Source organism: Paramisgurnus dabryanus, chromosome 16 (assembly GCF_030506205.2).
Source record: "Paramisgurnus dabryanus chromosome 16, PD_genome_1.1, whole genome shotgun sequence".
NCBI classification, from domain to species: domain Eukaryota; kingdom Metazoa; phylum Chordata; class Actinopteri; order Cypriniformes; family Cobitidae; genus Paramisgurnus; species Paramisgurnus dabryanus.
In genome coordinates this window covers 14491310-14503335 of record NC_133352.1, presented here as the reverse complement: position 1 = coordinate 14503335, position 12026 = coordinate 14491310, and the positions used below count along the sequence as shown (strand labels likewise).

Below are 12026 nucleotides of genomic sequence, written 5' to 3'. Positions count from 1 at the left end.
AGTTTTCATTTTTGAGTGAACTATCCCTTTAAGATTTATTAGATGAAACATCAGCCCCCATGAAAATTAAAGCTTTAATTACATTCCACATCGGGTCTCTGTGTGCTACAAATCAGAAAGAAAGAGAGAAATCTCTCGAAACTTACCTAATAATGACCACAGAAAACAGAGGAAAGGCAACACAAATCACTTCAACAGCTAAATTGTAGAAATATGAATAATGAGTTGGTTTACACTTTTATCCATAAGCATTTATAGACAGGGAATAAAAACTTTTCCCATAGTAAGCAACATCGCGCCAATGTAAAATATGCGCAGGAGAGCTTTATTGTTACCTGCCAGTTGACTGTGAACCGCTGAAATCTCAGGCTGAAAACCATTATACTTGCCAACAATTAACACATTCAACTTAAAACACTGACTATTAAGTAAATAATGAGGCTTGCAAATGAACCAAACAAAGCTTTTACACTAACAACAACTCCATAACCGTGACGCATGAACATGTTGACTGTAAGAAATAAAACCACCAACCTCTGCTTGCTTTCGCCACATGTCCAGGTTCTTGCGCTGGGCTTTGGAGAAATGGTCCCATGCCTTTTGTTTGGAAGAAGCGTGGAATACAGACACAATCTGCTCAACTGTGGCAGGGGATGCAGGGGCCAGTTTGGGCGTCCAAAGAAAGAAAGAGAGAGAGGGGCGATTGGGAAGGTGCACAGGAGTGAAAACATTTTCTGTCAGGTTGGAAGGAAGTGATGTACTTTTCCCCTACCCCCCATCTAAACAGAACAAACACTGAACTGGGGTGACCTGTGTACAGGGATGAGATCTGAATGAGATTTGTTTCTCATCTCAAAAATCATTAGACACCTCTTCAGAATTCCTCATACGCATACCTTTCTTGGGAAGGTCAAATAGTATCAAAGTGAAAGATTCAAGCTTTAAACCCAAGACCAACTTTTCCATGTCGTTGTTCTCTCACCTCTTATTGACTTTGGTGACTGGAGACTCAAAAGAGCACCTAAGGTGTTTTATATGTAAACTTATATGACCAAACCATTCAGAAGTAGTGATCTGTTCAGAATAAAGTAATGAGATGAGTTTTGCTGAAGGGGTAGACAGCATAATTACACTGCCTTCTTTTAGATGCAATCTAAAGCAGCATTATATATGTACTTTAGTAAGAAAGCAATCCCAGAATGCACTGCAACAATCCATCAAATGTCTTATCTGGCTGCTCTCGTGACTAAATTTGTTTTAAAGCATCCCATTTCCAGATTACGGCATGTATGAAGTATCAAAGCATCTGTGTATTAACACCAAATTGTGTCTGGTTAATGACATTAAAGCATCCATCAGTTACTGTAAGAGGTGTAACAGTGGGGCTAAGAGACAAAAACATATGTTGTCAACAGCTTGATAGATGCATGACATCATTACTGATATTACAATCTGGGACCTATGCAGAACAACCCAAAGATTCCCATTCCTCCTTCGGAGTGGGTTAATAAACTCTGGGGAGTCAGGAAGGCTGCTAAACATCTGTCTGCGGCAACAGCATGCTTGAGAAAGAGGCTGGATCAATACTGACTTCAGCATACTTTAATTTGATGGAAGAGATCGATGGCAAAGCCTGGAGGGAGAGAATGGGTCCTTGTATATACGCACATCAATCCGATTGTGTGTGTGTGTGTGTGTAGTGTCAACTGTCATAGTCAACACAATATCACAGTACACAATCAGAACTATTCACCAATAATGTACTGTAAATCCAGTAACTTCTGAATTTTATTGTGTATGTGAATGAAAATCTTGCTACACTGTCAAAAACAAAGGTAAAAAATGTGTTACTGGGTCGATACCCTTTGAAATGGTCATAATATGCACAATTTAGGTACAGATATGTACCTTTAAGGCATTTGCACTGTAGAAACTGAAAAGTTGGATCATCTTAAAAAATTACTTCAATTGGTAACACCTAAAAAATTAAGTTTATTCAACTTAACATTTCACTTTAGTTTTAGTTTTTAAGTTTTCACTTTGAACATTTGAGGTACAAGTATGCACTCTTTAGGTATAAATGTGTACTGAAAGTGACAGCTTTTGTACCTATATTAAATATGCTACTTAATATTAATTGACAAAACATATTCTTTACCTAATTTATTAGGATTATTACTTCCAATTTCCTGATTACAGTGTTAAGAGGAAAACAGAATTCCTTACATTTCCTATAAACCTAGGTTATTCAATTTTGCATTGCAATTAATTCAAGCTTCACACTGCAAAAAAAATGACTTTCTTACTTAGTATTTTTGTCTTGTTTTCAGTACAAATATCTAAAAATTCTTAAATGAAGATGCTTTTTCTTGATGAGAAAAATGACATGAGAAAATAAGTCTAGTTTTTAGACAAAAAGTATACAATTTAAGTACAAGCACAAATATTTGCCAATGGGGTGAGAAAAAAATCTTGAAAGAGTTTACTTTTTTCTTAAACACTAAATTCAAGAAAAAATGTTCACACATTCACTTAAATTGTATACTTTTTGTCTAAAAACTAGACTTATTTTCTTAGGTCATTTTGCTTATCAAGAAACTGCATCTTGATTTAAGAATTTTTAGATATTCTTCTGAAAACAAGACACAAATACTAAGTAAGTCCTTTTTTGCATAAGGTAGGTTGTGGATAACAATAACCGATAGGTTTCACCTTTACAACAAACCAGCTATTAGATTTATGGCCAGATTTACTAACAGCTTGCGCTAGCGCAAACCATCATTTTGGCGTTAAATAACGACTTTCGGAATTTACTAAATACGCGCAGTGGATAAGTAGTGCTGAAAAGGTGTGGTCTAGTTATTTTTGCACATTATTTAAATGATTCATGCAACGCGATTTACTAATGTTTGCGTGTGTGATATGACTGGTATTCTACTAAGAACAGCGCAAATTAGTTTAGGGTTGCAAATAAGCAGAGCTGATGAGGTGCGGGTGATCTGATGCACTTGAGTTCAGCACCGATGACATCGCAGCTGAAAACTCGGGGTGTGAAATCTTTTGGAGGACAAAAAAATTAAGGTTTAGGAGAACTTTTAAAAAAACATGGTATTGTGTGACTTTTCCTAGTGACCCCTCCAACATATAAAAAATAGCATGGCTTGGCAAACAATATTTTTGAATAAAATATTTTGTGTTGAAATATTCTGTGTTAAATAATGAAAAATCATTTCATTATTCAACACAGTAAAAAGCATGTCCAAAATCATTTCATTTTGCGCTTGAAATGGCTGCAATTGTTGCTGATAGTAGAGCATCGCAGAGATCAGATAGCGTGTGGTTCAAGGCAGAGGATTTTTTAAACACGTAACAGTTTATTTGGAACGCCAGAGGAACATATGATTCAAAATATTGTTTGCCAAGCCATGGTATTTTTTATTTGTTGGAGGGGTCACTAGGAAAAGTCACACAATACCTTGTTTTTTATAAAGTTCTTAAAGTCCTTAATTTTTTTGTCCTCCAAAAGATTTCACACCCCGAGTTTTCAGCTGCGATCTCCGTGGTGCTGAACTCAAGTGCATCAGGTGTTAGTAGATCACCTGCACCTCATCAGCTCTGCTTATTTGCGACCCTGAACTAATTTGCGCTGTTCTAAGTAGATTGCGTTGGTCATTATAGAAATCAGCACATAGTTTGTGACAGAATCTACCAATTTTAGCTAAAATACCCAGAATTCCCACATCCCACCCACGCAACAACCTGCTGCTTTACCTCCTGTAGGGCTGCCACCCTAGCAAGCTTTTAGCTATGTACTATTCTTCCTGAGCACAGATAAGACAGATGCTGTACTGTCACTAAGCTTTGTGAGCCACTGTTTTGCCACATGTGTGTGCCATCACCAGACTTGACATTACTGTAGTGCCAGATATTTATTGGCTTTCTTGACAGAATTGTACCAAAGGCTGCTGTCTGGGGCTTGCAGATAAAAGGACAGGCAATGCTAAATACCCGAGGAAGCTACTGGAAGGTCATTCTAAGGCGACGTGACCTTTCTGATGAAACATCTGTGAAAGCAGTCAGGTACTTTTGCTGATGTAAGATAACTTTGACAGGCAGCCCGACCGGGCTCGGTAACAAATCGGCAATGTCACGTTTTCTCAAGCACCTGTTCTGAACCCATTAGAATAACCTGACAGGTTTTAGAAGAAAAGACACTCTCTGGCAGGTGAAACGCGCATCTCTGGGAAGGTGATGCTTTGTTTCTTGAAAACAATAAAACACCTGTGAATTTAACCTGCCACTAGAGAAGTGATGTTTTTGTAAATATGCATGTGTCGGTGGTTGGCTGCCCTTGATGGTTTTCCATCTCGGTAAGACATCGGGATGGGTGCAGCTAAAGGTCTGACACGCTGATAAATAGAAAACAATCACTTTGTATTCTATAGTGGTGACATTGAGGAAGGATACAGTACAGTACGTGAGAAAGACATAAGAGAGTTTGAGAGACTTACCATTTCATTGAATTTAGGTAGCATTTAGACTTCACAGAGAGATTTTCAGATAAAGAAACTTTTAACAAAGCACCTCACATGAGCCTGACAAAGCATCGTCTATACAAGACTTTACACGGTCAGAAAAAAGTAAAAAATGCTCCCAAGCTGTTACTGGGACAGTACTCCTTAAAAAGGTCCTTTTATGTACCATATATGTACAGATATGTATAACTAATATGAGGTACTAATATGAACTCTTTAGGTGCAAAGATGTACTTTTTAAAAGGTTATCGTCCCAGTGACAGCTAGACACCATGTGATAACAATTTTGTTCTGACAGTGTAAAAGACATCCAATAATATCAGTTGATATAAGTAATGAGCAGCCACATCTGTAGAGGAGGGGTAGCACTTTTACTCAAGCTTGTCCATCTAATGCATTAGACCTTATAATAAAACTTCTAAAAAACCTTGTTGCACTTAAATTCTTAGGTTTAATCAATTTGAAACACTAATTTGAACGTTCTTGACTAGTGAGGAGTTGCTATAAATTATAAAAATAAAGTTAAATTAGTTATTATGTTAAGTTATTTCAACTTTATTTTTTTATCATTTATAGCAACTCCTTACTTAACTTAGAAAGTTGAAATTAATTGTAATTTCAAATTGATTAAACTTAATAATTTAAGTGCAACAACAGGGCTCAACGCAAATTTTTTTTTAAATTTATGTTTCGTGTTTTCACTGGCCCCACCAAAAAAAGATTTTGCTTAAAATTCTCTTCATTCATACATTTCACCATTAAAAGGACACTCCACTTTTTTTGAAAATATGCTCATTTTCCAGCTCCCCTAGTTAAAGTGTTTTAGGCCATAAAACATTTTTTGTTTCATACAGTAAACATCTCCTGACTATTTGCTAGCTGCCTGTCCTCTGAACACACTGTAAAAAATGCTGTCTCTGTAGACAGCCCAGACTCCACAAACTGCAACAAAAACAAAGTGGTCAAACCTACCACCACGAAACATAACAAAGTGTTCCAGCCAATTAACGACAAGAAGGATTTGGGAGTGGGGGTTGGTTATGTTTATTACTCTTCCGGAAAGCATGTAAGTGGGGGGGGGGAGTTAGCTACGCCCCGTTTTGTTTGACAACACTTTGAACGTCAACAAAAAGTGACTTCACATAGATTCGCTTGGAGGGCCTTTAAACATTTGATTCTTTCTGTTCTTGTTCTGGCATAATAATCAAGGACTTTGCTGCTGTAACATGGCTGCAGCAGGCGTAGTGATATTACGAACTGGCAAAAAATAGTCCCCTTGGTTACTTTTAATAGCAGGGGACTATTTTCACGCGCTGCGTAATATCATTGCACCTCCTGCAGCCATGTTACAGCAGCAAAGTCCTTGATTATTACACCAGAATGAGAGTAGTCAAATCTGCCTAGAAAATTTTCCGTCTGTCTTAGTACACAATGTAACTACAGAAGAGTCAAGTTTTAAATAGGAAAAATATCAAAACTCCTTGGTTATTTTTAGTGCGATGCTAATAGTCTAATCAGATTCAATGGATTATGCTAAGTTATAATAAAACTGGTACCGCCAGACACGGAGATCAGCTGAATGGATTTCAAAACGGTAAAAATCTAATATTTAACGTTAGGGGAGCTGGAAAATGAGGCTATTTTTAAAAAAGTGGAGTGTTACTTTAAGTTCAGTGAACCAGATGAAGGGTTATCAGCAACCTTTTAGACACCATGCGCACTATGTGCTGTCGGCATTTCTCATGAGCTTCGAGTTTTTGTGGGTTCCAAGCTTTCTAGGAAAGGTTCCTAGAAAACTGACAAGGAACTGTGCAAAACATTGCATTGTTCCTTTTGTCGTGTTTTAACCCCAGAAAATGTCTGCTTCCAAGATATTACATAATTAAGTTAAGTAATAATTAAGCTATCTTAACGTCTCTTTGTATTATGGCTGACGTAACGCGCAACAGTGTCCACAACAACCTATAAGGTCGGAGAAACCTCATGAAATTGCTGAGAGGTTAACGTACGCGAAACTTAAAATGTGTCTCAGTGGAAACATTCGGCCACGGGCAAAAAATATATTTTAGTGACTGAGGGCGAAGCACTGGCCCGACAATACTGTTTAGTGGGCTGAGCGTCTCTCATGCTGGCCCTGGGCTTCGGTCAGTCCTTTATGTTGAGAATTGTTTTACAGTGTAAAATGTAACTACTGTCACATTATATCACCTACTCATACATGCCCTTAAAGAGTACAATGCATAAATATATTCTTGGGTCAAGTGTTTAAGTATAATAAAAACTGCATAAAGGACCATTTGCCAGAGCAACTGATTTTCTACACACAGCTAAACTACTTTTATGCCTCTTATATCTCTTTTCTTGCATAACAACACAATTTAAACTCCATATTTTAGGTCTAATATTTGAAAATCAACTATTTCAGGGTGATTCTTGACCCTGTGAATAAACCTGTGAACTATTTTGTGAAAATTATTAGTAGCTGACTGTACATTACTCATTACTTATTATACCTGTCATAGGCTGAACTACTGTATAAGCAGACACTTATAATAGTGTATTATAACAAGAACTATTATGTTGGCACCCAGCAAAGTCTGCGTTTAGAAGACGTCTAGCTGTTAAAACGCAGCCGAGACATCTAGGCTAAAATTTAGCAGATGAATTATAAATTAAATAAATAAATATGTGATATAACAAAATGTATAATATATAAGCCATATAGACGGTTTCAACAGCCCAGTCTCACGAAATTTCGTTATATAGTCACGTATTTTTTTGATTCTTTTTTCGTGCTATTATCACGAATTTTCACGTTTTTTCGTGATCGTATAACGAATTCCTGTTTTCGTGTGATTATCACGTATTGTTTACTCAACTGTTTTGTCCTATTTTCTTACCATTGTCGCTTCGGTTTAGGGTTAGATTTACATAAAATGACATCCCTAACCAAACCCAACTCTAAGCCCAATGCCAGGCGACTTATAAAAAAATAAATCAGAAAAAATTGTATAAACCAATATATAAAGTGACATTCTAATGCAAGCACCAAATCTAACCCTAAACCGAAGCGACAATGGTTTAAAAATAGGAAAAAGCAGTTGAGTAACTAAAATGTGATTATCACACAAAAACAGGAATTCGTTATACGATCACGAACACGCGAAAATACGTGATAATAGCACGAAAAAAGAATAAAAAAATATGTGACTATATCACAAAACTTTGTGAGATTGGGTAGGTTTCAACAGTAAAATAAACAAACAAGGTTATTTTCAACAAGGTATTTGTCCCAGAGTTCAGTTCTGTCCAGAATGTAACCACAAAAACGTCAGATGAAACGTCTATACTGTAAATACCTAAAGAATGCTTTATTTATACAGGCTTTATAGAAAATGTTATTTCATCACATGTGTTTGATTTTCTAAAAGTGTAATTTTAACAGACAGTAAACCTAAAATTCTAGTTACCGTATGAAGTTACTTACTTTAAATTTATGACGGGCCATCAGGTGTGCTGTCCAAAGACTAAGTAGTACAACAAAGTTTTATCTTTATACATGTGTCCTGTTGATGTTCAGTAAAGTAGATACTCTACCTGCTTCTGCATTCAGGTGAGGGATAGACGTCTGTTGGACTTACCTTCAGTCCGTATTGATCTCGCATTAAAGCATAGCAAACTGACTCACGGACACAGTGGGAAAAGTGTTTCTGCTATTGACTGTAAAAGTTTGATTTTCTCATTGACAGTCAACTTTTAGCTAGGGGTGTAAGGATAAATTGTGCAATTGTGCTTGCTATGCTTCTCAATGAGTTATGGTGAATGCTCCTACAGTACATCCAAGCCAGTGGGCGCTCTTGTGCATAAACTCAATATGCACCGCAAAAGAAGTACTATTTACACACGCATCTCCAGGAAATGCCTGTTAGCATGTTCTTCAAACCTTTATAGGTATTTTCATGATAATAAAGAATAAGTATGATTTTGTTTGGGGAGCGTTGCTTTATCAAATGGATGTTATAAACAATTTAAACTCATATGGGTGGGCTTATCCTAGTCCCAGACTATGTTTGAGCTGCCTCTGAGAAAACATTTTGCAATGACTCATCTTAACATCTCTCAGTGCCATTGTTGTGTCTCAAGATGCACCACAGCGATGTTTCTTTGTAAGGTTTGTACGTAAAAACCCCTTAAATGTCTTAATGAAACGAATGCCTAGTCCTGGATGACTTTAAACCCTTGTGATTTTAGATTGGTAAGGACTTCCTACTGATCAAAGAGCGGTAGTACAAGAGCTGTGCATAGTATCGTCTTTGCGATCCAGAATCGACACCGGACTCGGGTATTATTATTGTGTATCCGGTTTATCGTTACACCCCTAGCCAAGGCATTCAAAAGTTTCTCTTTTTAAATACATATTTCAGAATAACTCCTGTTGTTATGATATTCAAATATGAAAAGTTTGTTCAAGTTTCAGATTTTTAAGGTAAGCCTTTTCAGTGCTGTGACCTTTCAATGCGTTATTAATTTTTTCTCTAGTTCCCCAGCTGCGTGTAAATGAAATTAAAATTTAAAAGCTGAAATCTTTATTGGATTTGTGTTCTTTTGCAAATCCACAAACTCTCTAGACACATAAATCAAATGTACACTGAACATTTTGCCTGCTCACGCATAAAGGAAACTGTGTGTATGAGTGTGTTTGTGTAAGAGTTTAGTTTCATTTCTTTGGGCATTTGATTTATCAACCACACATTGGGCGACCTATCAAGATAACAGGAAGTGAAGTGTAAAGCCTGGAGTATGGTCTGTTTTTTTGTGTATGCGAACGTACGCGTACGATTGAATGCACAACCTTGCAAAGTAAAGTTTATTTGTACAAAAACGTTCAACGCATTCACAATGCGACAAAATGCAATGCATCTCCTGGGCTACATACTACTGTATATTCTCCTGTAGGTGCATGCGCAATCTATGTGTACAATGTATGTGAGGTTAAAAAAATCAGGCGGCACATGTACTGTACGTGGACCCTCGCGTACACGTAAAAAATGGACCATACTTCAGCCTAAATCATGCGCCCATTTAATGACGCTGCCATTGTGTCTTATAGGGACTATAAGAACCTACAGGGGTTCTTTCCTGGACAGGGATTAGCATAATCCAGGACTAGGCCTTAGTTTAATTAGGAAATATAACTAGTTCTAACAAACATGCCTTACTAAAAACATAACCCTGTGTATTTTGAGGCAAAACAAAGGCCACTGATGTATTTTAAGATACTGTATGTCAGTGCAAGTTGTTTTCAGTTGGGACAGCTCTTAAAAATGGTTTAGTCTAAGACTTGTCTAATCCCTGTCCAGGAAACCACCCCATAGTGTTCATGAAGCAGAGAGTCTCTGTCTTGAGCCTACCAAAAAAAATATTTGGGGCATCAGAAGACCTGTAAATATGTAAACACGGTGCCTGTTATTGACTACAGCTATCCAAACAAGTTGGATGCCCCAAAATGCAATAAAGTAGGCTCACTAAGTTTCGAGACAGATCAAACATCACAAAGGGAACACTCACATTGCACTAAAATCCCGCCAAGGGCGTTCTTGAACTTCTCTTTGGCCTCTTCCATCTCCTTCTCATGGGCGGCCTTCTCGTTCATCAGCCTGCGAATGTGGCTGTTGGAGGACTGGATCATGGAATAGAAGTTGTTGGCGTTTCTTCTGTTCACCTCCCCTCGTTCCACCCAGGTCAACAGGACGCGCACCGCCTCGGGAAATTTGGAGTCGTCTGTTTGGAGAAAGGAGAGACGGTGGGATAGAAGCAGATGGTGGGAAGGGTGCTGAGTACAATGTTGGACAGGAATGCTTTACATCTGGGACCCCCTAGTGCAAAACTTATTAGCAGAACGTGTTTATTGGACCAAAAGAGACATTTGGAAGAGGATGACAGAAAAGGACTGCGCCATACAACAAAAGTTTGACTTGTAGTAATATGGCATTAAAAATTGGATGTTTTTCAGTTGGACACCTGAGATACTCAGGTGTGTGTGTGTGTGCTGGCAGAAGGGGAAACCGCTGAGCCAACAGCAACGAACTACAAAGATTTGGCTTTTGTATTTTGACTGGGAACGAAAACAAATAAATAAACCAGTAGTGAACCGCCAGGACCCTCAGAGAGGACCTGAACTTTGTAAACAAAACTTTTTATATATTATTTTTATTAAATGTTGGACAGTTTTTACAATCGCACTGCAGATTGATCAATGCATGACATCAAAGTACCACTAGAGCGATTTGAAAGCATACAGAGTGGACTTATGTCACATTATTCGCATGCAGATGCCCACTGATTGGTCTGCGCAGCTTCACAATTAGGTGTAATGTGTAGTGGCATCTATAAGTGTAATTGCAAAACACAGTAAGCTACGGTAGCTGCCACAGGACAAACATGTTGTCGTCTGAGACAATGTAGGGAGACGTATGAGACCCTGCGCTGTATGTAGATAAAAACGGCTCATTCTAAGGTAATAAAAACAATACAGTTCATTTTGTAAGGTCTTTATACACCACTGATATAGTTATGTAGATTTTATTTCATTTCGGTCAAGAGATTCTTCTAAAAGTAACACAATGCTTTAAGTCCAACCCTATGTGATTGGTGGTCCAACTGTAAAATTACAGAGGACGAGGCAATAGTAAATCAATGGGAGACTCATTTCAAGTGACAGAAAAACTGACCAATCATATTGTTCCTCTAAATGGGTGAGTTCTGTTATGACTAATTTTATAACGAAGTCCGCCCACTGTGGGGATCACCAGTCTAGTCAAGATATATATCAATATCCGCCGTGTTATTCTGTCATCTTTTCTTCCTTTTTTCCCAAAACACGATAAACGACACTCCTCCTTCACAGCGCACCATTCCACGCATTGCATTTTGAAAAAAAAAAACAATGGCGGCGTTGAATACACACTGAATCCTAGTTTTCCTCATCTACTTTGTACTTCACGATAACAAACAAACAAAAACAAAATAATACTTTGATGACATTAATAAACCTTTGGTGATTTCCTGTGGCGGGGAAGAAATGTAAGCCATTAAATTCTAATAATTTATGCGAGAGACACTCGGGCGACGGAAAAATGCCGGCTGTTGCTTGTTCTCACATGACAGCATCAAGCTTCTGTCATGCTAACACATTGACCTCAGGGAATCGTATGAAAAACGTTCCATTATTTTATTCGAAGTCAACGAAAATCGAGCAGGACCAAAACATTTTACAGCTGATCCCTGTCAAAAAGGTTCAGCGATGACGCAGTATAACAGCAGCAATGACAGTGTTCTTAATATGACAAAATAGAACTTTTGATTAATACCATTAATGTTTATTTTTTTTTAATCAGTGTATACCTCTAGTCAACTAAATGAACATAACGTGGCAAAGATGAATGCACATTTATATATTGATTCAATAGATTTAAGGCATTTTGAAAAAAA

At 37.5% G+C, this 12026-nt stretch overlaps 1 protein-coding gene across 3 annotated transcripts in view; it reads right to left on the bottom strand.

The window, feature by feature from the left end:
* Window positions 1–12026, bottom strand: part of enox2 (ecto-NOX disulfide-thiol exchanger 2) — a 302121-nt gene that overhangs the window by 46605 nt on the left and 243490 nt on the right. For all 3 annotated transcript variants that reach the window (XM_065271218.2, XM_065271235.2, XM_065271223.2), the window contains 2 exons: window positions 10104–10316; window positions 535–641 (listed from right to left, as the gene is read on the bottom strand). In XM_065271218.2, coding sequence (XP_065127290.2) covers window positions 535–641; window positions 10104–10316 — 320 coding nt within the window. The remainder of the gene's footprint in view (window positions 1–534; window positions 642–10103; window positions 10317–12026) is intronic.